At 38.2% G+C, this 27,752-nt stretch overlaps 1 protein-coding gene across 2 annotated transcripts in view; it reads left to right on the plus strand.

Moving 5' to 3' along the window:
• The window catches only part of NCKAP5 (NCK associated protein 5), a 567,200-nt gene that overhangs the window by 244,640 nt on the left and 294,808 nt on the right, over positions 1 to 27,752 (plus strand). The window contains exon 6 of one of the 2 annotated variants that reach the window (XM_067549546.1): positions 13,406 to 13,465. In XM_067549546.1, the coding sequence (XP_067405647.1) occupies positions 13,406 to 13,465 (60 nt within the window). Of the gene's footprint in view, positions 1 to 13,401; positions 13,466 to 27,752 lie in introns of both variants that reach the window. The other variant, XM_067549544.1, reaches the window with a different exon arrangement.

Here is a 27,752-nt window from a genome sequence, read left to right on the forward strand (position 1 = left end):
GACGCTGGCCGAGTCTGTATTATGTTTTAACCTTGGATTGAGGCACGCTAGTTGGGGAAGTTACACTGCTGCTAACCATGCTCCACGTTATATTAACAAAGAGAGGATTGGAGATTCCAGTGCTGTCAATTTTGAATCTTTCATGAGCATTAAGTTCTCATTAAAAATCCTTTTGGGAAATGCAAGAGTTTTTAAAAGAGTTTCCACATAACATCTTGTCCATCTGACAAATCTCCAGAGAAAATATATATATATAAATTATCCTTAGTTGAGGGATTTATTAACAGAGTTTTCAACTTCAGCTGTTTTTGCAAAGAGAAATTCTCAACATTTCTTCACAGCTTGTCTCAAGATCGTCTACCAGTGACTAGACTAAGAAGAAAAAGAATTCACTATTACTGGCTAATATCTGAAGTATCCCAGACTTACAGCTTCTACTGTCTTGATCAGAATCTGCAAAAGTCCTCATGTGTTTTCTGTGATCTTTTGGCTTTCAAACCTCTCGTCTTTAAATCTAAGAGAAGAAATAAGAATCAGTAGGGAAAAAAAAAGTCAGGATAAACCTATACACAACACAGATGTGATACCCTAAAGCTTCTCAAAAGAAACAGATAATCAGAGATAGGCATGTCATTAAAGAAGTTGAATCCATTTTATATAGAGAACTGCTCAGTCAAGCTTAGAAATAAACACACATACCAGGTAGAAGAAGTCAGAAGCTGAATTACATTCAATAGATGAAAGAAACTGTTAAGAGCAATTTCTATTAGACCAAAGAGAAACATCTACAATCACCCACATAATAATAGCAATACTCAGCCTGCAAATGTGGCCTCTTGCGCTAAGTATAAAGTAGAATTGCTGAATGTAACAACATGCTGAAATAACACTGTATGAAAAATATAAACACTTCCAGTGCAAATTACAGCAGCAAACAGTGACTAGAAGGAAAATTCCTAAGGACTGAGCATAAAAAATTAATCTGAAAAGAAGAGATTTTGATCTGTTATAATGGTTATCCAGAGAAGGTCTCTTCACTTCACTTGAGTTACTTTGGATTTGGACAGGAGTAGGTGAGATCAGAACCTTACGCTGTGTGTCCTAAAACTGACATCAGGCTTTTAGCAATGTCACAGTCAAGTATCAACTCCCTCTGGAGCATAGCTGAGACTTCATAATTTTTACCCAAGTGCGTGCACACATATGCCTTCACATCATTATCCCCATTTTACTCAGTGCGTGAGAGTAGAAAAATGGTTGTGAAGCGGGACCCAAAAAGCATCCTGTGTTGATATGAGACAATGAGATATGATTGTGTATGGGGGGAAACGAGGGGTGGAGGTGAAAAGTGACAACTTAAAATTTTCCCTCCCTGTAGGGGGATAATGCCTCTTCAGCAGCTGTTTGTGGCCCTTTCCTCCACTTTTAAACAGCTTTCTATTTAAAAGCTAACCTGAGACTTCAACAGCCCAAATGATATTTCATAAAAGAGATTAAGTTGTTGGGCCATGAACTGCCGCTGGAAGAGCAGATGGTTTTCTGGAGACTGGAAGAGAAAGGTAATGGGCTGGAAAGTGTAGGAGGCCTAGTGCAATTTGAGTTACTTGACCACTGTCCTACAGGCCTAGCATAGCTTCAGTTGCTTGCTTGGCTATTCTGACCCCTGTAGCATGACATCTCCTTGTTGGCAGAGATGAATAGGACTACTGAGTAACCTTGCAGATGTCTGTTTCTGCATACCATGGCACATAACAAGACAAAACACACAACATGTATGCTTGCAGCTGCACATAGATAACAGTGATGGAAACAAGAAATTATCCTTGAATGTCTGGGCGTACACTGTTTCATTGCCAAGGGGCATATTTTTACGCCACCCCTCCTATCACCAGATGTTGTCATGGTGAGAATGGAATGTGGTCAAGGGTGAAAACCCAGTATAGGTAATTAGCATATATGATAATGAGTAGAGAGGTAATTAGATGAAATCTGTTTATGGAAGGGTGTAAGAAGTCACTGCTTAGACAAAAGGGGGCGCTCCATCAACACCTGACTCCGCGGGAGGTGCTGCCAGTTGGACCAGAGGCCACTGACTCCCCTGGCGGGGCCCCCGAAGAAAGCCGTTACTGTATACAGCCTTCGGAGTAATTGCTTAGTTCTCCAGGCGTAGTGAGTATGATATATTGTAATTAATTTTAGGCTTTTTATTCAACTAGTATATCTACAGAAAACCTTGCACATTAAACCTTATTGATCTGCAAATCGGGCATACCCTGTCTCACTGGTATTCACACTGATCACTAAGCATCTAGTTTCAACAGAAAACAAATATTATACTGGCACTCAATGGAGAAGGTACAGAACATGGGAAGGTTACAAGATTGACACATGGGCTTTGGGTCTTTTATTGGTTAAAAAGTTTAGAGAACCTAGATTTGTTTTTGTTTTTTAAATTAAGGAGCCTATGCTCCAAGGTGCTGTGAACCCTCAACTCCTATTGATTTTAATGGGTCTTGAGGGTGCTCAGCCCCTTCCAGCATTGTGGGCTATGTCCCAATCTTGCAAACGTTCATGCATCTGATTAATTTTACAGTGCATGAGTAGTTCCACTGAGGGTGTGTATGTTTGTGTGTGGGGGGGTGTGTGTATGTGTATTTGCAGGTTTGGCTCTTTTGGGCTACATCCTACAAATGGATATGCCCCCAAAGTATCCCTGTGCCTATGCAGAGACCATTGAAGTCAATGAGACGTCTCTCAGGTGCAGGGGTGTGATCAGGTGTGTTCATTCATAGGATCTGGCCCTCAGTGCAGACCTTCCTGAAGTATAAGAAAACTCAAAGTCCTCAAAGTCAATTAAGCCAGATGTTGTCAAACATTTTGAGTTAGTATCCAATAAGTGATTGGATAAGGAAAAGGAAGAGTGAACAACCATTCACTAAGAGAAGGTACTGGATTTACATAGACCTCTTACTTCATTGTTATCTAAAATTTCCTATGCTTAGTTAGTATTCCAAATGACTTCTATCAGCCCTTCTATTCTTTTTTCTTGTTCATTTTAACACTGCGGTTTTCCATAATGATGATGATGATGATAATAGAGTCTTTCAGCATTTGGCAGCTTGTCTAATCATACAAATTCCTCCTAGATGCTTTTTGGATTGCAACTTATTGGCAGATATAATATAATATTAAATGCAAATATTAATGTTAATGCAACATCAAGAATGATCATCAATCACCTAAGTCAGGAAATTCTGAAAGTTCCTGCTGCAATGTTGAACTCTGCCAAATTGCCCTTCCTGTATATTTTATGGTGTAGATGCAAAACAGAAGCATTAAGGTTTACATTTAACAAAGGCACAAGAACTGAAAATACAACATATGTGCGATGTAGATGTCTTAATATTTCAGTAGAACCCATGGGCTAAATTCCATGTTGATTTATATCCACTTACTTGCTTCAGTACTATGGGGGGCGAAGCAGGGTGTAAATTAGTTCAGAATTTGGCCCAAGGTTTCTACTAAAATGTTAGCTCAATCATATTGAGTCCTCATTAAATGTAGAGCTTACTTAATGTTTGTAATTCATCTGTACCATAAAATGTACATGAGGTACAATTTGTCAGAATTTGGTAGTACTGTAGAACACTTGATGTTTCCTGACATTTAAGTACTTGAATTTTCACACGACATTGCATTAATGTGAGTACTTGGTTGTAATTTCCCTGTGAGGTAGGTTCTTTGTTCTGTTTATTTTTTAAACTAATTCTCCTGAAAAATGCTACAGTGCCACATAATGTGCTTTAGAAATGTTTCAGTATTGCTAAAGTTTTTAGAACTACCATGGTGCTCATATGTCACTTCAGCAACACAGCTTTAACTGAGGTGACCTTAATCAATATTATAACTGCTCCAAGGCCCTGATTCAGGAAGATAATCAAGACGTACTTAACTTTAAGGACATGAGTCATCATCCATTGTTAAAAGTTAGGTACATGCTCACGTACTTTCATGAAGCAGGACCTACAATAAAAACACTGGAAACACACTTGCATCTGTGAAAACAGTGATTTAAAAAATTGACACAGATTATTCTGGTTTTGAAGGCAATAGCAGAACATGTTCAGTGATTTAAGTGGGATCAGGATTTGGCACTCATAACTTTAAAAATACTGAAACAGTTTTCTTTAGGCTTGACTTTTTATCCTTGCTCAATTACAACTATAAAACCAGTCAAGCTGGAAATGTCTAAGTTTGTTGTATAGGCACAGATACTTATATAGAATATATAGTTAGTGTGTGTGTGCGCGCGTGCGAGTGAATGCACTTGGGGGATAGGGAAGAGCAAGATGTGAATGGGTGTGGTTCATATTTCTAACACAACTCAAAAACAGCTCATTTGATTTTGCCTTTGCTGAACAATTCATCTTCTCTTGCCCTACCTCTACCCCCATTTATTATCTTTGGTTAAAAAATAAGCACCAAAGGAACGTATTTGAGAGAATTATGAGCAACTGAAAATAACTTGGAGGAGAGGGGGAAACTACATCTGAATCTTAACTTCAGCATTTACTTATGTTGAATGCTATAAATACCTAATACTTTAACATACTGAGCAAAATGATCTATTCTGAAAGTAGATCATGCTGAATAAAGGGATTTAAAACTTTGATTTTAGACCAGATAGTCCATTCATTCCATAGATGTCAAACCTTATTGTGTGTTGTTCTGGTTTTTGGTTTGGGTCTTGTCTTAGGCTAGAGCAGGGGTGATCAAACTTACTGATCCCCCGAGACCCGCCTCCTTGCTGGGCAGAATCCTCTAGCGCCCCTCCCCCCACCTTGTTGCAGGGCAGAAGCTCTGAGCTCCCCACCCCAGTCTGGTAGGCAGAGAATGGGGAGAGGGTTAGGAGGTTCTGCGAGCTGCACTTTAACTGTAAAAAAACCGCATGCAGCACACAAGCCACAGTTTGGCCACTCCTGGGCTGGTATAATAAGAACACTGTATAATATTAACTAAGCTTTTCATGATCGTGAATTAAACTTTTCCAGTCTTAAAAGATTCCTGTTTTTTTCAACTGTAGAAAAAATATGAATTTACACTGCTCCCATTTGACTTAACTTTTCATCCTATCTGATCTCCTAGATCTGCTGGTTCTAATAATACCTGTACTAAAATAGTCATTTTCTTAAGATAGCTGGTCTGAGCCTGCTGATTACTACCCCAAATTCTTTTGTTGTTGTTGTCATAATGGGATTGAAGAACCACTGGCAACTGAAGACCATAGCTTTTGATTAGAGGCCATAATGGAGAAGTTGTCACAGATTGTAAATCCTCGCTCAGTATAATTCAGAATTATCCCGATGATTCAGCATTATGCTATATAGGATTTTACAACTGAAGGCAAGCATGGGGCTGAAGAGTCAGTATCTTCTTTTCTAATAGAGAGAGAGCACTAGCGGTGAAAAGTTGATGGTACAATGTCACTGACTTTCTTGAAAAAAGCAGCCTCCTCAGTAATTTTTTGTATTCTGGAACATGGAGCTCTTAATGCTGCTTGCTACTCCTTTTATCTCTACATAATCAGCAGAATAAAAAGTAAAAGTACGCTTCATGAGAGGAGCAGCTGTGTATGCTGTCCTTTTTGGTATCCTGCTGGCTATTGCTGATGAAAATGATTTAAAGGTCAACAGTTTAAAAAGCACTGACTCTTGTCCTAGTGACTTTTTCTACATGACTGAAGTTAAAAAGCTATCTTGAAAGCATCTGATAAAATCAGATCTCAGAATTTTGAACTTTGTGACTAACTTTCAATAACCTTATATTTGGGATAATTATTTGGCATGAGTATAAAGATGCTGTTTTTCTTAGTACTGGGGAATCAACCCAAGTTTAAAGCAGATTTTTTTTCTAAAGGAATAAAAGCTGTGTGTCAACTAAAACAACAACAGGTCATTATGGTCCCAATCCGGCACTGAGAACTTCTCAGAGGACCACTACTGACCCTATTGAAGTTATAGGGATAGTGACTTTGAGCCGAGCCCACACTGCTACCAGATGTTTAACTCAAGGGGCTTTTAGCTGAATTCCCCGAGCTGATCTCCGCTGCCATGACAGTAGCTCGGGTGAACAATTTTCACCCAGAAAAATTATCCTATGATAATCTGTCCTGTAGTTATGACCATGACCCCCTTCCTCTTTCAATCCTTTTACTGGCTCTCCCTTCTCCTCTGCATCAGATTCAACCTTTTTATCCTCACCTTTAAGACCCTTCATGATTCTGCCTCACCATATATATCTGTTCTTGAATCTTTTTGGGGTGTTCCCTGTCTTCTCCGCTCCCCCAGTGATGCTTGCCTCAGACACTCATTTGTCATTCTCAATGACCTTTGATGTTTTCCCCCTGTCCCGCTATTCCTTCTGCATACAGTATCTTGTCTGAACTATTCTGTAAAACAGTTACCCTGTCCTGTTTCAAATTCTTCCTCAGGACTTTCATATTTGATGTCTGTGGGAAATTGCCAACTGATTGCTGAATAGCAAACTAGAGGGGACTGCTGATATTTATTTATGTTTTATGCGTCCTTTCTCTAACCCTTTTGTCTTCTTGTCTATTTAGACTGTGAATTCTTCAGGACAGGGACTCTTTTTCGGTGCGTCAGGGGAGTTCCTAGCACAAAGGGGCCCTGATCTCCGTTATACTTATTTCTGTTATGTAAATTCAATTCAATTATAATAAAGACAAATATTTAAACTTACAAAAATAGAAAACTATGCATTATTGGTACCATCTTCTATATAGGAATTATTTTGATGGTGCTTTAGGAGGGTTAATACTCCAAAAATGACTGCAGAAAAAGCAAATTAAAGCATTCCTTTAAATAAAGCTTCTTATACTGTGTCTTGCCATCGTATTTTATATTTTCATTTAGTTTTCTCATGCAAGTTAAATTTCTCCATTGCCAGATCCAATTAAAGTGATCATGATTCCAAAATAACAATTCAAAAATTCAATATGGAAGTGCCATTTTGGTGGTATCAAATCCATTATACATAATCTCCTACAGTAGAAAGCAAGTATTCAGCACTGCTAACCGCAGTGATCACAATGCCAGTTAAAACTGAGTTAAATTAATTCACTACAGCAATACCACCTTGCGCCTGTGCTGTTGTCAGATCGCATAAACTAAATGGGGTCAAGCCTGGTTAGTACTTGGATGGGAAACCTCCATGGAAAACAAAGGTGTTGAAAGAAGTGATGTTTGTAATTCTGTGCGTAGTGCTCTTTACCATGGGTCAGTATTGGCACCATGCTAGAGCATTGGTTTAGTGGATTTTAGAGATTATGATTTTCTGGATCATTGGAAAAACAAGTTCCTGGCCACTAATGATTATTTAAGATCCCACAGCTTTTTTGGAGAGTCTGGGTAAGTGGTTTTTAAAGAGTTGATGATGCATGTGCTCTTTCAAAATTAAGATTTTACATCCTGCTTGCTTAAATTTTTACTGCCTTTACAGTTGGGTACAATAATCTTCACATCCTGTCTTTCTACTGTGTAATGTTGATGTGAAGATGTTTTATTTTCCTGTGACAAAGGTTATCTGCATTTGTATGGACTGATTAAAAAAAAAAACAGTGCATGCTAGGTGGTGTAGTGTAACCATTTAAAGTAATTTTTTTACAAAGCATGGTTTTTAATTTGCCAAGTTATCTGTTGTATTTTTACAGGAAGACAAAAGCTCAGAGTTACAAATAGTTCACTAAATGTACACTATGTTCACTAAATAGTATTTTTGTGCTGAGCTATGCAAGTTCAGTGCAATATGAAAGTTACAAAGCAAAGTGTGAAACATAAATGAAAAAGTCTCTTTTTTAGTCAGATTAAGATTATATAGAGAAACTAGTTTGTGAATACCATGAGCACAGAATCTCAGAGGAAATAAATTAAGATGAGGTTCAGCTATATCAGAAAATGATCATTTACAGTATAAAAGGGAAACTCTTTAAGCTGCCTAAGTGTTAAGAATGCAAGACCACATTCTGCACACACATGATGGGTGTACTGGTGTGTGATTAAGACTGAAAAAAAGGGCTTTGTCATGTTTTGACATGGGTATTGTGTTCTCTGTGGACCCTGGGGAACTGGATTCAATGAAACATTAGATCAGGTTTTAGGTGCAGTACCAAGAAATTTAAAATCTTGAGTTTTGATTGATGCCAAATTACTTTTTTTATTACAAAACTAAAAAATAATATAAAATTCTTTCTTAGCACTGAAAATATGTCCTAATCCAATTGTGCATGCTTAAACCTTCTTTGAAAATTAGGATGAGATTCTGTCTGAGGCAGGCCTGAACTGTTACTCTGGAAAGATATAATATCATTTTACCTACTTGAGAGGCTGAACTAAAACTCTGTATCTAAAAACTCCTTAATTTGAGATGTCAAAATATGGATCAGAATCTTAACGTAAAGTTTGTGAGGTTCAGGTTCAGTGTTAGGGTTTGGTCCATTCTAGGTAGAGTTTGGAGCTATGACAATTTAAGATAAGAACATCGGATTAGAAAACATACACTTGGATTTTTAAGTGAATAATTTAAACAACAAATGTAGCATCTTTTTGTGCAACTGGAATGTCTGTGAGCAGACCATGATTTACACTAACATTCTTGTTCAAAATTGTGGTATTTTTATTAAAAACAAACAAACAAAATCCAGTTTTTTTGTCTCTCTGAATTGTGAAATGTTAGTGTTTGATACTGAAAATCTGAGCTGTGTCAGTTATCTATGACTGGTCACATGGCATTGTTTCCGTTTCCTAAGTGAATGGGTTTAACTCATAAGGAAGGTGGCTTGAAGGAGAAGTAATAGTTAGGGAGACACATTAGAATGCAGGCAGGATTATTTAGAACATAATAAACCTTTCCCTTTTTTTGGCCAACATGGGTTACTTGTCCCAACATTAAACAGAAAGGTAGGCTACTGTGAGAAATACAAGCAGTGGGAAGAGTTTAAATGTATTTTTCTCTCATTGTATTCACACACAGCAATTGCATGGTATGCTTGGGCCTGTCTGCCAAGGGTATGATCAGATCTTTGTCTGGCTCCTTCAGTTACCTCTATGTAAGGTCTCTGGCAAGGCATTTTGTGAACACTGTCCCTTGTATTTACAGCCTGTGACCCACCTCATACAATATATGCCACTCACAATGCAAATCAAGTTCTGAAGCACAAAATAAGCTTTCTAAGAGCATTTGTGTAAACCTCTTATCATTTGATGGTTTTTCCAAATGTGGAAACAAGGACATCTGAAGTGAATTTATTTTAATATTATTGTGTCTAGTCCTTGCAGAAGATTTTTTTGTCTGGTTTAGGTCTGCTGTAGTAACTAAAATAATTAACTTTGTTAATTACTTACCTCTATAGGGATAAAATATGCTTGATTTAAAAATAAGTAAAACTGTGTAACTTCAAAGCGAAGCTAAGCATATTTCCTATTTTAAAAAAAAATTAAAAAAATTGAATTAACTTTGAAGGCACATCACAATATTCTGACACATTAAAAATATTTGAAAGGCTAAAAGCAGCTGAAAACCTATTATATTCTGTAGCTCAGTCGTAATCAAAGTGCTCATCCAACTGACACTATGTTGATTTAAAAAATATCTGGGCTGAGAACTGTTACGGGTTCTATCTTAATTAAAATTGTGAATGATTAACTTCCTCAGACATTGGTTTTTAGTGGATAGTCTTATTTGGTCACAGTTAAACACGATGGATCTCATTCTCCCTTGCTATGCAGTTTGTATAATAATTTACAATAATGCAAACGGTGTGTAAAATGCTACCAACTCAGAATGGTAGACTTTGTATGCACTTTGCAATCACTTTGCTGATGTATATGATTACATGTGGTGCAAAGCAATGGATTACCATGCCCAATGGGTCAAATTAATCCCTGGTGCAATGCCATGAAGTTACACCATGGATTTATTTGGTCCAGAGGCACTACTGTGCTTCAGTAATGTGTCCTACTAAATGAAGATAACCATATGCCTGGAGTGAAGTACAAAGTTTCTTCTTTCCTAGGACGGGGGAGATGCACTGGGTCCTATTTAAAATAGAAACATTAACTTGATTTGCCTCCAGATAAACTTTATTTTAGACACCCAGGCAAACAGATGGTTGTGCAGTGCCCTTAATCTTTGTTTGTCATACATAACAAGCTACTTTTTGGATTTGTTTTGTTTTTTTTAATTGAAAAAAGATATTTGGGGTTTTTTCAGTTGAAAAATAGTAGTTGTTCTTAACTGCAGAATTTTTCAAACACTCACATCTTGATCTTGCATCTTGCTAAGATACTGTAAGGGAGACCATCCTTGCTTTGTTTCATTAGGAAATCCCTCAAGGAAGCTCTCTTTCTAATTTTTCTCCAAGATTCTTGCTGGTAGTACTCAGAAGATTCATGTACCAGAAGGAGAAATCTGTTTTATCAGTGAAAGCACAGATGGTATTTTTGGGTTCTCAAGGACTCCAGAAACTTATAGCTAGTTCTGCAGTCAGGTGTAAGATTGAATGGGGAGAGAAAATAATTTCTTTTTATCCTTCTCATAGAAGGAAATAAGCAAATATTTCTGTTTGCAGACAGCTGAAGTAGATACAGGAGGGCCCCGTATTGTTTCATCGTGTATATTTTAATGTTGATTTTTATAGCAGACTGTAAATATGGATAAACAGCTCTTATGTGCTTGGCTCATGAAATATCCTTAGGCATTTGTTTTGCAATTAAAAAGTCAAAATCCCTCAAAGCATATGCTAGCTTTTCCACTAAAACATATTAAAGCAGTGAAGCAATGCAAAAAAGCAACTGACTATTTCCAGTGGATGAGCTAAATCCTTAAAACAGGATTAAACAATTTTGTAATTTGCTTATGGTAGCATCCAAGCAAAGTGCCTTTTAAAAAAAAAAAGCTGTGTTTAAAAGCTACATACTTGCATGAAAGGTGCTATTAGTGTATTGGGTTTACCTGTGCGTTTTTGATAGATTTTGAGTTCTGATAGTCAAGTTGGAAAAATAAAAACAAATAAAACAAACAAACAAAAACTTGAGTAGATTAAATGCAAGATCCAAATTGTTTTGATATGCTTTACTTAGGTTTTGCTGTATGAAAGTGCTCTAAAATCTTTTAAGATGGTGTTTGACCACGTGAAATGATGCCGTCTGAGTTTCAGCCTTTGTTCAGGAGTTGGAGATCATGCTTTTTTAGCTCAAAACTCATCATTTCAGTGTAGCCGGTTGTTGTTGGTGATGGGCAGTTGAAGGATCTGGTTCTCTCCGGGCTTCTTCCTTGAGTCTTGGTTTGTGCACTTGCACCGCTTACTGTTTTAAGGAATCCTCAATTGCTTCTTAAATTGGTGGAAAATTGGGACTTTACTGTGATCAGTTCATGGGTATTGAATTCTTTCACTCTCTCCATTTTTTTAAATCCAACTTGGTCTGTCTCTGTCTGTACTGAAATTTGACCAATAAAAAAAGTTTTGTTCCACAGGACACATGTATTCTCATATGCATATATTTTTTGTGTACACACACATTTACATTGACCACTATTAGTTCCATATTTGTTTACTCTCGCCATCTTTTACCCCTTCTTTTGTACCCCTTGACTGGCTTAATTTAAATTTTTAAAGGGTAAGCTTTTATTTTAGTGATTTTTAAAAACATATTTTAAACAGTTTTTATTATGCTGTATTACACAGAGCTTCAGGTGAGGAAAGGAGGTGGGGGAGAGGTATTAGAGTTGAATTATTTCTTAATGTTTTTTACTTTAAAAAAAAAAAAAAAAAGGAAGTGAGGTGTCTTTCAGCAAACTAGTAATCTGTCATGATGGCTTTAGTTGCAAAAAAGTGCTCATTTATTGTAAAGCAGATCACGAAAAGGGAATGGGTGATATCTGCTGTGGAAGTAACATGGGGATGGTATGTCTATTGTCTGTGCCATTTATTTAATTGATGATAAAGTTATTGGACCGATGTATGAACTGAAACTGTGGTCAGGGAATTACATTAACTACGATTCCCTCCTCAGGGATTAGCACTGCAGGTATTTTTAGGTCTAGCTCATGTCTGGTGAGTGGAAGTGAATAAAGAAATGAATGGGACTCTCTAAATAAGAGTTGTTGTTATGGGATGAAAGATCTTTAATGCACCATTTGCACAGAAGTTATTATGACAGTCTAGGGGTCTTGAAATTCTACTCCTCATACATTCAGGTATTAGGTGTGAGGGGTCATGTTCTCCCCCTCACGCCCCCCCAAAGTTTTACTACCTTTTTGATGTTGCCCCTCAGTGTGGCTGTGAGTGTAGTGTGTTCTCCTCTCCACACATTTTTTTATTTTAGTGTGGTTGCATTACTAATATTCCCCAATAATTATAGGACTCAGTTGAAAAATGCCCTTCTTGCCTTAAAACAAGTAAGAGCCTTCTCTTTTGTATCTCCAGCAATTTGGTACACACTGTGTCCCTCCACTCCAGGACCTTCCATGATCTTTCCATTCCAGGATCTTTCAGGACAATATCCTCAGCTGGTGTAAACTGGTATTGCTCCAACTGAAGTCATTGGTGCTACACCAATGTACACCAACTGACAATTTGCTCCCCAATCTTTCTTCAAATTCATTAAAACCATACATTTTATCCCTTGTTCATAACTCTCAGAGAGAAACTCTCTCTGTCACTGTTTACTGTACATAATAAGAACTTGATTTACGCCCCACCCAACATCCCACCCTCAATAAAGCAAATAGACCTAAATGAAGTAAAGCTAAGGGTCTGAATGAGGATTTCATGTGACTGAGGGTTTCAGGACTGGGATCTAAAATTGTAATTAAAATTGTATTACAAAATGCTACAGAATGGGTTTATGAATAGGGTTGGAAATGCATTTTCGGATTCTTCTGTTATTAGTTTATTAATAAAGTACAAATATAGTAACAAATATGTTTTTAAATATGCCAACCTTCTAACCAGAGCTGCCATCAAGTGGAATAAAATTGATGTTCAAGGTTACAGAAAAATGATGAACAGTGTAACTATGATATGTAATTTAAGTGAAGTTTTCCCATAAAGCCAAGATCATGGGATACTTTGCTACTTATTTCAATGGGACAATGGATGCATATATTGATTTGATTCACAGACATGGTGTCAGGCTGTCATTAAATGCAATAATAAAGCTCAACCCTTTTAAACATTTTTAGGAAATATGGCAGAAGGAGAGAGAGAGCTCTGCCAAGACGGTTACCACGGCAATATTGAAGAATGCTGCAATGACATGCGAGCAGAGCATTCTCGCTGCTAGTGAAAAATGAACTGCTTTTCACGTGCTTCTCTTTCCATAGGGAGAAGTTGTCTGTGGCTCAGCTACAGCGGGAAGTTGAGCGAAGTAAGAGTGAAGGGACAATGGTAAGTTATCTGTTTTGTAATTCCAGTTGTACCCTCTCCATTCAGGCCTCGGACACATTTCATCTTCCTGAGGATGGCCACTGAAATATTAGTCCTGAATTAAGTATAATTATGTTTTTGCCAGTGATGGGTTTGGAAAAACTCACAGCTATACCGGAAACACCATTGCCTTGGAAATACTGTTATTAGGCAGAGAAATAGTCTCCTTTGCTTTAGTCTTTGCTGGAAATTCACACTGAGACTCATGCAAGTAGCCCTGTGAACCTAAATAGGCAATTTCAGGTTGAAAGATTGGGTTTGTTTAGTCATCAATGTACCCCTCCCAAGCTGTGAAAAATGGAAAAATGAATGTAAGGAAGCTGAAAGAAAAGACTAGTTTGATCACTTTATAAATGTTAAGCTCTTAATTTATTTTTCATTTTCCCTTGGTTGTTGGTATTCCATGTATCAAGCTTGTGGGATGAAGCCAGTTAAAAACTGGAATGGCTGGTTTTGGTTTAACTATTTGGTTAACATCAATTGATAGCATGCCTTATCACACTAGAACAACTCTCTTTTTGCCCCCACCAGTTATTGATATTGCCTAATTTATTTAAAATCCAGAGGACTTTTCTCATCTGAGAAGGATTCTATTCACCTGAAAAGTCTGGTGGGCCCCAGGGATAAAGAAGACATGTTCAAGAAGCCTAAAACAAAACCCAGTTCCCTTAGACATGTGCATGAGGCTGCCATTGACTTAAATGGAGTCATATAGTTGGATCTGAAGGCAGAATTTGACCCATAGTTTGTTAAACTTAAGTGGACAGTCTGAAACAGTGACCATATGGGGAGTGTATGTGTGCATGTAAAACTCCGTTAGTCTTGTGATGCAAAATCTTGAAAACCATAAAATTTCAACAGTTCCCCTTTAAATATATATATCTATAAGCTACATTTAATGACTAGTACAATAAAATGAGAGCGATTTGGGAGGCATAACTAGCAGCATGACGATAAAGATGAATTTGACTCTGAAGCTATGCATTTTAGTGGAAGTTAAAGCTACTCTAACTGGAAACAAGGAGCAAATTTTTAACAGTGTAACTGACACTGCAATTAACTGTTGGAACAACTTACCAAGTTGTTGTGGTGGATTCTCCATCACTGACAATTTGTAGATCAAGATTGAGCTAGAGCATATAATTTAGAAAAACATCCAAACAGAAATTAATTCAGAGAATTCCAGTGTCCTGTGTTATACAGGCTATCAGACTAGATGGTCACAGTGGTCCCTTCTGGACTATAAATTATTAATCTACTGCATGTATTGGTGCAGAGCTAATATACAAGTTGAGGAAAAAAACCTTACAGTGTTAAATCATAATCTAGGAGTCTGTAACTCACACAAAACTCCCACTGGCTTCAGAAAGAGTTTTGCCTGAGGAAAGATGGCAAAGATCGGACCACAGGTTTGCCACTGAGTATTAGTTTTCAGTATAAATTATTTTTTAAAAGTACAAAGTGCTGTTACCTTGATTGAAATATTTCCTTTAATTTTATAAACTAGTTTTTCCTTGGAGGCATAGAACAGTGGCATATGGAGGGTCTCCGGCACCCGCTTCCGCTCCCGCGCCCCCTCTGCATGTCGTGAAGGGCTGGCTGGACCCCCCCCCCAGGTCGGGGGGTGAGGCCACCCCATTGGAGCGGACACTGGGCTGCGGGGTTGGAGTGGTGGGTAAGTGCGCTCCAAGCAAGTCCTTCACGACAGGTGGGGGGCACAGGAGGCTCTGCATCCCTCAGAGCCTCCTGCGCCCCCATGTCCTGCGCATTGTGAAGGATTGGCCTGGTGCCCCCCAGCAGGCCAGTGCCCAGGGGCCTGTCCCGGTCTCCAGCCCTCCCTCTCGGTAGGCCAGTGGCAAAGAATTAATGCAGTGTCTAGAGTGTGAAGCACTTCTTGTGGGATAATTCAAGGCTCTGTTAAATAAGTAATATTAACCTTCTAGATATACTTACTTTTTGAGTACATGTGATTCCAATGCATGCTTATCCTGTGTCAGGCAGAAAAACATATAAATAGGTTGATGTTGTCCTGAACTAGTCTTATATAAAACTGTCTATAGTGATATAGAAGGAGTCATAGCAAATGAACTGCCACTAGACTCCATTCCCCTATGAATGATGTACTGGATTCAAAGTACATTAAGATTCAGTTTCGTAAATACATGGTTTATATTCAGATAGATTAAATATTATCTACTGTATTGCTATTGCTTGAGGAATGATAGGGATCATATTTGATCTATCCCACTGGTTCTCAACATTTTCCATAATATACCCTCATATTACAACAGAAAAAAGTTTGGGACTCCCCCTCCACACTACTTCTATTTAGTCATAAAGAAAAGAAGGATGAATTCTGTTTGGAACCTCTAGGTTGAGAACCCATGTTCTATCCAACTCATGATTTGGTCTGGTTATGATGAAACCATTTTTTATTCCCTTCACCGTGAATCAAATGCAAATTCATGCATGTTAACAGTTGTGTGTGTGCTGGAAGTGCTAGCACAGTCACTCCCATGTGCATTGACTTGTATAATTTGATAGTGTAATAGTGAGGGTGCCAGAAGGCAGTGAAGGACTGAGAGACATTAGAGATGCAGTGGTTCAACATAAACTGAATAATTGGTACTAGGAAGCATGAGCAACTGTGCGGAGGAGCGGGAGAGACGGACAAGGAAATGAAATGCTCAAGCAACAAAAGAGCCTCCAGCTTAGAGAGACTTTGCATGTGTTCCATCCTGGGAACATGGAGCAAGGTATCTGATGAAAGATACTGGGGCAAATGGAATGTAATTATCCTTAGAAAAGGATTTGGTAAAAAAATCTGAGAAGCAAATTTGTGCAAATCATTAGACCACTTGCAGAGAACTACTGACAAATCTTATAGAACCACCTCTGCACATGGCACAGACCACATATGTGATCCTATGATGGGATGGGCACCCACTCCCATAATATATGAGGGCTGCTGATGGGGAGGAGGCCATTGGTTCTACCACCATCATTGGAATGAATTGGGGTTGGGTGGCCTGGGGAAAGACAATAAGCAGTAGTGACAGCTGAGGGTCACATTGGCTTCTGGATGATAGTGGAGAGATCCTTGCTGTGCTGCATTTGCCACGGACGTTGCCCACTGCTGGACAGGCACTCTGGATAACTGGGAGCACACCCAGGTTGGGAGATGCTGGTGGAGTGCTTTAGGCAACTGGTGGTGGGAAAGTCAGTGGCGACTGACTGAGCAGCAGCAGCAGGATACCAACCACAACCTCAATACTTCACTGTAGGACTCACTTGTGGCCTATCTCAGTGACATCAATGCTGTGTCCCTCCTGATAATGATCTGCTTGTCTCTGTATTGTAGTGCCCTCAGTTTGTGTAGTTGTTCACTGCTGCTCCTGCTGACGGTTGGTAGCTCTTTTTCTCTGGGACTGGGCACATGGATACTGCTGCTTCTCTGGCTAGTTTAAGTTGTGAGTGTCCTCCTTCCTTTTGCCATCCCAAGAAATCACTGATTGTGTGTGTCTCCTGTACTGATGTGAAGCTCACCTGTTGTTTAGCAACCACTGTATTCATTTCATAGTAGTGCTCAGAGGCCCCAGTCAGGGTTGGGTCCCCATTGTACCGTACAGATACAAACCAAGACCTCACTGTCTAAAAGAGAAGCGACATGTGAAGCATGGGAGAAGGAAGGGAGAGGTTTACCATCAAATATTTTTAAATTGTGTATATATAGTTACAATTGTAAAATAACGTAAAGTCATGCCAAACGTCCCCATTTGGATGGGCAGAACGAGAGAGATGGAGGAGTTACAGCTGAATAGTTTGTAGGGAAAAGAAGCCCATATGGTTTCATGCTCCTCTGTTTCCAATATGTCTGTAACCTCCCTGATTCTGAGTGGTCAGGGAGAGTGAGCACTTCTGGAGTGGACTAACTGCTTATTTGGAATGAAAACAAATGGGCCCAGGTACAAGGTATTCTGTCATAGTCTGTTGATTTAAGGCATGCACATAATTGCCGTTAATGTCATGACCGAGGATGTGCAGAACAGAAAAGGCAGCCATGAGATTTACATAGAACTACTAGTGTAGTTTTTAGCCAGTCCACTCTTATACACAAACCTGCATATTTTTACTCCAAAACAAACATACTGAAGTCCCTTTGAAATATTCTGTGCTGTCAGTCAGGGTATGTTCTTAAGCTTGGAATAAATAGCTTTGGGACAGAATATGGTGGGACTTCACTATGGGTGCCCGAGGCTGGGAGAGCGCAAGGATCCTACCACCCAACTACCTTGTGAAAAAAGGGCGAGTCTCTACACTGTGCAAATGAGGTAGCCACAGTTACAGTCCTCCTGCCTTACTGATGGGAGTGCACAATTTGTAGTACCCCAGCACTGTCTTTTGTCCTAATAGGCACCATCTGGTCCTATGCTGGTGTGTCAGACTTAAACCATTTTCAGCTGATCAGTTCCAAAGGAAAATTTGGTTTTTGAGGATGTACTTGGGCCAAGGTGGTAATAAATAAGGCTGGTTGGAAAAACAACAATTACTGGAATTTTTTAGGTTTTAAAATTTGTTTTCATTTTGATGCAGGATGAAAATGAGCCCTTGCTCTCAATTTTTTACAAGCTGCTCTGGAATAGCCAACAGCCTAGTAGTGAGAGCACTTGCCTGGGGTGTGGGAGACTCAGGTTAAGTCCTGGCTGTACTTGATTCAATAGAGGAACTTGAATCTGTCTCCTGCATCCCACCTGAGTGGAATAACCACAGGACTATTGGCTGTTAGGAGATGGTGCTCTTGTGCTATCTCTCTCCCTCTGTCCCCTAGAAATTCCATCCTAGACCTAAGAAACTTTCCTGACAACATTTTTATCAAATGTGATTCCACAAAATGCTTCCACAAGACATTTTGGTTTTGATGGAATAAAGTTTCATCCTAAATTTTTCAACCAGCTCTGGTAATAAGCTAAACCCATTCACCTTTAAATATGATCCACCTCAGTGGATTTAGGGTATTCATACCTTTCCCACTTGTGTTACAGTAACACCTGCGCAGTTGGAGGCAGAACATATGGTGCTAGCTCTTTTGGTCAGTACTCCACCACTTTCCATCTGGCTCCCATTTGGTCACAGTGTGAAGAAGTTGTGAATACTTTTCACTATTGCTTTCCCAGCATGAATCATGTTAAGAATACACTATTTAGAATTTGCTTTCCTACACGGGGGGCTGCCAGTTAATTTCAGCCATAACTTAAGACCAGCTGTTGCCTCCTATGTGCAGCCCATGAGAATTATAGACAGGAAAAACCAGTTGCACTATCTTGTCCACCCACCGATACAGGAATTGCTGCAGTGGGGATTATTCAGACAGAGCAATAATTAAAAGTAAACATTAAGCATGTCTTTTAGATCCTATTTAAGCTGTGATATCTTTGATCAAAATATGAGTTATACACATCTGTATAAATAAAACATGTGGTAAGCAGTAATAAAATGCATCTTTATGAGGAGAGAATGTTGAGTGCCACTCATGGATAGTTATCCCATCTTTTGGCGAGAGAACAGATCAGGCGTAAACAGTATATGATACCAAGCGATCAGACTCACATAGGAAATACACTTTTTGTAAGTCCTTGGCTCCCAGAGTTACACTATCTCAGTGTTCAATTTATTCTTGCCAGTAGATCTGCCAGGAAATACTGAGGTGAAAGGATTAAATTAAGATTTTTTTTTCTCTCAAGATAAATTGTCTCTACCAAAAATACATAAATACATTTTACTCATATAACCAATACATTTTTAAACATGAATTTTATGAAAGCTGGGGGTGTATCACACCTAGAGTTCAGTAAATATAGGGAATACATTATTTGATACATATGAAATGGAAAAATAGGCTAAACTTATCTGTGAAGAGTTTGATTTGCTTAGATTTATTTATTGTTCACAATATTTTACTGAACCATCTTCACAAATAATTTTTGGTTTTGTGGATTGTTCACTGTCAAATTGCACAGAGACTTTATTATTAATTATGTTTATTACAGTAATGCCTCAGCGACAACCAAGAATGGAGATTCCACTGTGCTAGGCACTGTACAGTGTAGTGGATGGTCCCTGCCTAGAAGAGCTTATGATCTAAATAGACAAGTCAGATTCAGGGTAGGGTAGGGGAAGGGATGGAACACACAAGCAGAGTGAACTACGTGAGGGGAACAAACATTAATTCTGTGTTTTGGTTTGTTTGGGGTGGGTGGGTTTACTTAAGAGGGGGTAAGCTAAAAGGAAGGGAAAGGAGTGAGGAGGACAGGGCAGAGGAGGAGTGGGTAAGAGGGGTAGGTATGGTGTGGTGTGGTGTGAAGCTAAGATGAAAAGACTGAGAGATGGAGAGTGAGCGGGTTGAAGCAAACAGCCAGTCAGCACAGGGCAGAGAAGTCCAGTCAGAACCGTAGAAAGTTGTCTGAATATCCAAAGATCTTCTAGAAAAGGCCCTAGAAATGTATCTAGAAGCAGAAGCCATGAGCATGTACCCAGACTGCAGTTTGGCCCTTACTGTGTAATTTTTAACCACACATATTTGAAGTCTTAATTTTTTTTTTTAAACGTAAAGTGTCAAAGACATTTTCCCTCACTAAAGACTAAAAGCTACATTATATCCTCAAATACCCCCTCCCCCTCCAAAAAAAAATCCCCAACATTGAAGCCAATCAGAAATGTGTAACTATCTGTGATGGCAGAATATTGATTTGCAAATTTAGGAGCTTTAAAAATAATGCAAGTAAGAGTTTATTCCAGAACATAGAAGTATATGGAAACATCTGAAATCATCAAAGAAGTTGTTTCCTCAGGCTCATGTAACTCAAAAATAACCAAATAATAATTTACCAAACTTTCATCAATCGCCAAAAAAGAAAACATCTCTTTGGGCTCAGAACAAAACTAAATTTCTTGAACATTGAGAGTACATGAATCTGGAACTTACAATAAAAATGTCTTCTCAACTATGTATGTCATTGCAGCCATATTTTAATTGTAAAATAATTGTTTTGGGATTGAAAACCTAGAGCATACTGAAACTATACAAAATACACCATAGCCTGACTTACGTTCATATTAAAAAACAAGTAAAACTTCAGACACTTTTATGTCTGTTTATATATTTGTGCACTATGATATATTTATGCTTACTAGTCATTTTTATTAGATTCCTGCATCTAAGAACTTTAATTCTAATCAATTTTCCTTCAGTTCAATTGGCCTGTAACCCACACAGAATAAATCATAGTACTCAAACAATTTATTTATAAAGGTTAAAGTGGTACGATATTGTCTTTTATGTCTACATGATTCTCACTTAGGGTGGGCCTGAGGCTCTGATTTACCATGTTTCCTGCTGTGGATTTAAGTAATGCAAAGTGATTATCATGGCTTCTTCTCTGTATCCATCTATTTCACACCTGCACCCTTTTGTTAGAAACACACCATGTTAACTGAATGTGAGGTCCCTACTGAATAGGTTTCCACCCTTCTGTAATCCTCCTACATTAGATTGATTTATGAATGTATCAGATTCTTTGTTAGCATGTAAACCACTAATTAATTTAAAGCCCTCTGTGGAGAAATTAAAGCCCTGGTTAAGACTTTCAACAGGCTCAGATGGTGCTAATAATGGGAAAACAAGTTATATTAATGAGTTTCTATGTGATCCATGTTATTGTTGCTTTATAGTGAATTTTTAGCATAAACTGGTAGACACTATAAGTTTAAAAAAAAAAAAAAAAAAAGGGGGGGGGGGGAGCTACCAGAAAACAATTCAATTCTTACCATAAACTGTGTTGTATTTTATCATTCTCGTTACAACTTCCTTGCATTAATTCTTTGTGCATACACAAGAGTCATGGATGAGAGATCAAGGATAAAATATAAAACAATCTGGATCTTTATTTATTTATTCATGTTTGAAAAAGTTTGACTGTGAAATTTTTGCCATCTTCATGCGCCTCTCTCTGTCCCATCTGGAGGCATAAGTACAGAGAGAGGTCATGATCCAAAGCCTACTGAAATCAGTGGGATGTCTGACCATGATTTGAACTTCCTCAAACTTTAGGGGGAGGATGTGGTTGGCTGGGTTCTCCACCTATGTCAGATCTGTGTCCAAATTAGGTGTTCATTTGAAAATTCAAAACAAAAAACTCTGTATACTCTTTTTGGGTTCATTCAGGACCAGTAACTGTAAGGGGAATGAAGTTGGAAATTAAAGTAAATTCCAGAAAAGGTCCCTTTTAAACAGTTTTTAAAATTCAGCGTAGAATTGGTAGGGACCTCAAGCGATCTTCTAATCCAGACCCCTGCATTCAAGGCCAGGACCAAGCATTATCTAGACCATCTCTGACAGGTGTCTGTCCAACCTGCTCTTAAAAATCAGTACTCCTTCCTAGGCAGTCATTTTCCATTTTGTATGTGTGCAACTGATTGTTTCTTCCTAAGTGGAATACTTTGCATTTGTCCTTATTGATTTTTATTCCATTTACTTCAGACCGTTTCTCCAGTTTGTCCAGATCATTTTGAATTTCAATCCTATCCTCCAAAGCACTTGCAATCCTTCCCATCATCATATCATCTGCAAACTTCATAAGTGTACTTTTTATGACATTATCTAAATCACCGATGTAGATATTGAACAGAACTGGACCCAGAACTGATATCTACGGGATCCCATTCAATTTGCCCTTCCAGTTTGACTGAAAACAACTGTCTCAGAATGATTTTCCAACCAGCTATGCACCCACCTTATAGAAGCTCCATCTAAGTTGTATTTCCCTAGTATGTTTATGAGAAGGTCATGCAAGCATTTCTTGTTCCCTATCTACAGAGAGACATTTATCACACTAAGACATTACAGTATAGACTAAACTCGCTCAGTCATAATGGAGGCTCCTGTTTTTACTCCTCCTTCCTCTCTCTGCTGCCTTTACCTCTTTCCAGCTGTTATCACTATTCTGGCACTCTGTCTCCAGCTAGGGAGCTGAATATGTGGCCTTCACCAAGGCTGATATTAATGTTGTTCCATTAATCAGCTAGCAGGTAATGCTTCTAAAACCTGTATGGTCAGCATTTCCAGTTAGCCAGTACATTATATCTGCAGTGTGCCTGGTCTTTACCAAGGAGAGGGAGTCTGAGTTTGCTCTTGAACTCATGTCTTACACATGGCAGCATAATGTGCTGCCTTCAGCTTGGAAACACTTCTATCACAGAAGTGATAAATCTGTGCAATAGCCTTGAGCAACTGGAAAGTTTGTTGATGCAGAAGCACTGAGGTCATTCAAAAATAGATGTTGTTTAGCAGTAAATGAAGTGTTAAAAGATGAGCTAAAAGAGGCTAAATTATCTTTTGGCAATCCAACATTTATGTCCCAGTATTTAGTAACTCAGCTCTCTGTGCTTTAATTAAAAAGTAGCATATAATGAGGCAGATTCACTATTTCCATTGAAGTTCCCTGACTTGAAATTGAGCTATATTCACTTTTAATTTAAATATTACATTCTTTCAGGTTTCGGTTTGTTGTATTTTGTCATGGAATAGCTGCATGTTCCCTTTGAACGTTAAACATCCTAAAAACAGGATGAAGCCTGCTGATCCATCCATCTTCTTCTTCTGTTAGATTGTCTATTTACACTACTTTCTAGCTTCTCATTAGAGCTACATCACATAGTCCTCATGCATGTAGAAACTCAGTGACTTTAATGATAGTTATTATCACTGATAATGACTGACCAATTTCTTTAGAAGTTTAACCTAATGCACCTGGACCTCATTAATTCTGTCCTTCAGTGGGCCAAATGTCCTCATTTACAACTTTGCAATCTTATTGTCTGTAGTGGGATTTCAAATGTGATCATTGATTTGACCCATTAATTCTTCATGTTAGAGGTGTTCCTTTTTATTTGCTCCATATATACAGCTGTACAGACATTTTGTAATTACTGGTAGTCTCTTAAGAAGAATATTCTTCACAATTTAAAAACAGAATGTTTCAGGCATTTCAGCACTCATTTAAGAACAGCAATAGCAACAACATAAACTAAACTAAACCCAATTCACTGAGTTTTCCTGATATTAATCTATTGGAAGCTTGATAAATGTGTAGTCTCTGAGTTCTTCTGCTCTTCAAAGCCAATTTTAGTTTTTCCTAGTTAATTTAGTTCAGAATTTGGTTTACTAATCAAATTATTCTATAAGAATATGAGGAACATACTGATTATTAATTAATTTACTTCCATTCTATTATTGTTTTAAGTGTAACAGGAATTATGTGAGCACATACAGGAAGAAAAATATCCTGATGTTTTTTTTTCAGTTCCTACTGTTACTGATTCTGGCTTACTACCAGAAGAGGGAGCTATATTCATTTAAAATAACATCCATAACCAAAGTTCAGTTAAAGTACAAACCTTCTTCAGCATTTTCAAGGTGGAATATTGGTGACGTAGTTCAAACACTGTGGGACAAATTCTAGTGTCATTTGACTTCAAGGGGACTTAGATTTGGCCCTGTATTGTTAGCAGACCCCAGTTCCAATATTTAAGAAGTGTTGAACTGTGAAAGATCTGTTTTCAGCATTCACAGTTGCAGAATGTAATATACTGTCCTCATTTTCAGCAGTAGTTAGAGAAACTGAGGTGGTAGGCAATAGGGATTATTCAAAAGGTAACACTGAAAAAGGAAAAACAAGCTTTGGTATAAAAAATCCTGTTGTTTAAGGCCTGAATGTAAAACACAGTCAGTTTGTAAAAGTACAGTGTGTAAAGTAAATTGCCCGTGTGTGAAAGCTGTCATTTACACATTAGATAACCCCTGAAGGAGCCAATCAAGGCAGTGCAGCAAAGGTGCAGGAAGTCTCTCACTATCCACTGGGTTCATTTAATATCAGAGGAGCAGTTGCCTTTAGCATGGAGCAAATCCCATTTTATGACTAGAAACAGATGTACGCTGCCCTAGGCAGTACCTCACTGGCTAATACACACTAATAACAGTGAACTGTGGCCACTTTAATATTTAGAAGGTTAAGCTCTGCAATCCTGAGACCCCTCAAGCAATGATGGATTGGTGATTGGGCACATCAGCATTAGTGGGTTAATATTTTTACAAGGATGACCTGAAAAAAAGCTGTTTTGAAATCTAAAGAGAGAGTAAATTTATAAGCTGGTTTTGATAGAGTACAAGAGAAGTGTGCTGCTAATGGAACTCGATTAGTCATTTCTTGAAATTCTTTTTAAAAAGTAATATATAAGTTGCATAACAATATGAATTTGATGCAAAATATAAAGAGAAATCTACTGATAAATAGTGAAAATGCTCTGCCTATAGTATATTTGGGATTTAAATTTTTTTTAGATCTAGGAAAATCTTCATATTAAAGTATAAGAAATTGTTGGAGTTTGTTCTCTTGGTTAATTGCTAGAATATTTCTGTGGCATTTATATTAATACAATAGCATCGCTTTAATCAAAACAAGGCGTTCATTGTTTTAACTCTCAGGGAACACAGAAAATCAGTTAAATTTATATTTGTAGCTAAGGAGTCATTAATTTTATTTTAAAACAAACCTTTTTACAGGTACTGTTAATTTCCTATTTTTTAGCCTTCACAGCCTGTTTGAGCTAAATAGATGCTGGTGTAAGTCAGTGGAGCTCTGTTGACTTAAAGCTTTGTAAATCAGTGAAGATACACTGATTTACATCAGTTGAAACCCCGGCACCTAATGTCCTAGTAGCCCTGTATCTCAGCGAATGCAAGACCTTTCAGTTATCACAATAACATATGTATTAACACTTGTCATGATTTGTGGTCTCTTATCAGTACCACTTCATAATGAGTTGAACTTGTGACTGATTCATCATGTAACACATGACAAGGGGAACGCAGAGGAGGGGCCAATGGGATGAATCCTGCTCTAATAACACAAGCAAGGTTTCAATTGAAGTCAGGTTAGGTGCACCAGATTTGCTCCAGTATAGGGAACAAGATCTTTAGCTGACAGGCATGGAAAGGAAACTAAAGGTGAAATGAACTTGTTTTTTCTACTATTTATTTAATATGTGCTTTGCAAACCAAAGAGAAACGGTCACTCTCCCAAAGAGGTCCCAAACCTTTAGTCTTATTATAAATGTGACACAAAAAGAAAAGACATTGAACGGTGCGGAGGGACAGTGAGGGAAGGATAAAGGTTGGAGTAAGAAGATTATTCATCTTGGCATTGGCACACCTTGTTGGTTCAATTAAATGTACAAATCTATATCTTTAAATGAATAGAATTCTGTTGAAAGATGCCAGATTAGCTGAAGGTCTGTGTTTACCCAAGAACAAGGGAAGCACAAACAGTTTTATCACACTGCCCTGCCCAGAGCTCAGCTCTGCAGGAAGCTTCTGTACTGTGGTAGTTCATGCTTCATGGCCCATTAAATCTTGGCCTCTCCCGTAATTGTGCTAATGTACCCTTTGATATTCCATTGAATATTTTACAATGAAGACTTCATCACATAGTTTCCAAGTCTGGAATTGGTACACAGGCATGCTGGTGTGTCCTGTGGGATGAATCTGACTATGTTTAGACTGTGGGAATGACTTTCTGATGTTTCCCTATCACTTGACGTGGTGCACTGTGCTTTTATAAAGCTTCTGAACTCTAATAAAAAGAAGAGTACCATGTTGCATGATACATAAATCTAATTCCCAGTGCCTTACCTAGCTGTAATCTGGAATTATAGTGACTTCCTTCCTCATTCCAAACCATAGTGATAAGCAATGCTTTCTGTGTACAATAGAATGGCATATCTCTTAACATGATTAGACATCTACCAAAAATATTTGTTAAATAGTACTTTTTTAGTGGTCTCGTTATCAAAAAGTAACAGTGGGGTATGTTCTGATCACTCCGTTGGGGTGCAGAGAGCACGGGAACACCGCTCGGTGGGAGCACACACCCTGCACGATGACTCCTCTGCATGCTGTCGTGAAGTGGGGATGCCAAGCACTTGGCAGGTTTGGAATGGATGGGTCCATGCTACACAGATCTTTGGGCCTTTCCCCTCCCATGAGAAGAGCCATGGCTGCGAAGAAGGTCCACAGCCTGAGAAGACGATTTCTCCCTCTCTGTTGTTCCCAGTGTGTTGCTTGTTTGCACCTCCTTTGGGAGTTCTGGGTTCAGCGTCCAGCTCTGCCAAATATTTCCTGAGTGATACTGGCATGTCTTTGTGCCTCAGCTCCTGCTCTGCAACCTCGGGATAATGAGACTCTCTTTCTTGTCTGTTTAGTCTGTAAGCTTTCTGGAGCAGGGATTGTCTCTGACGCGGCTTTCATACAATGCCTAAAACTACTGAGCTTAATCTCGTTTGGGGCTATGTGGTGCTACTGTAATATAGATGATTGTAGGCCGGTTACTAAGGTTACTAAGAAAAATTATCCTCCTTTTGAAGCATTCTAAATTTGGCACCTGTTAACTTCTCTTGAACCAGTGAATGGTGTAGTTTCCCATTTAAGCAACTTTGTTCTTGACTTCACTATGAGAACAGGACCTAATTCTGTGATTTTTCTCTGGAAAACTAAATAGTTATATAGGGTTGCCTTATGTTGCTGCTGAAAAACCACCTCAAAAAGAAAAATATGTGCAGTTTACTGCCAGAGATTTCATATGGGGGAAAAATACTTGTCTTAACTCAAAAGCTGAAGAATCTTTGGTTCTAAAACTAGGTCTTGAATCTTGAGGGTATTGGTATTTTAAATTAATTTCTTTCAAGTACTGAATGTAACGTATTAGACTACAAGAAAAATAAGTATTCAAATTAAGTAATTTCTAGGAGGGGGAATAAAGCTCTTGCCGGAGGATAATTTTGTGGATAAAATCTACCCTTTGGGTGCAATCTGATGTATTCCAAAAGAAGCAGCTCTTCAAAAGGTACAGAAAAAACTTATCAAAAGTATTTTTGTGTTCCTCCAGAAAAAACATGACTATATCATAGTCTCCTGAGATAGGGAAGGAGGGGCAATGCAGAGGGCCAATACAGCAAGAAAGAAAAGGTTTTTTAGCTCCAATACACATCTTACAAATCTGGAAATGAGCATACTCTTTGGTCCTTGATTTTTCAAATATTTAAATAAATGGGCTGAATGCTTCCTGACATATATCTGGTATTTACCTGTTGACTTGACTTTCCTTGGATTGATACAAGTAAGAATTTGACATAATTT

The sequence above is a fragment of the Emydura macquarii genome, unplaced genomic scaffold (assembly GCF_026122565.2).
Source record: "Emydura macquarii macquarii isolate MOO-44397 ecotype Brisbane River unplaced genomic scaffold, CSIRO-AGI_Emac_v2 contig_1253, whole genome shotgun sequence".
Taxonomy (NCBI): Eukaryota; Metazoa; Chordata; order Testudines; family Chelidae; genus Emydura; species Emydura macquarii.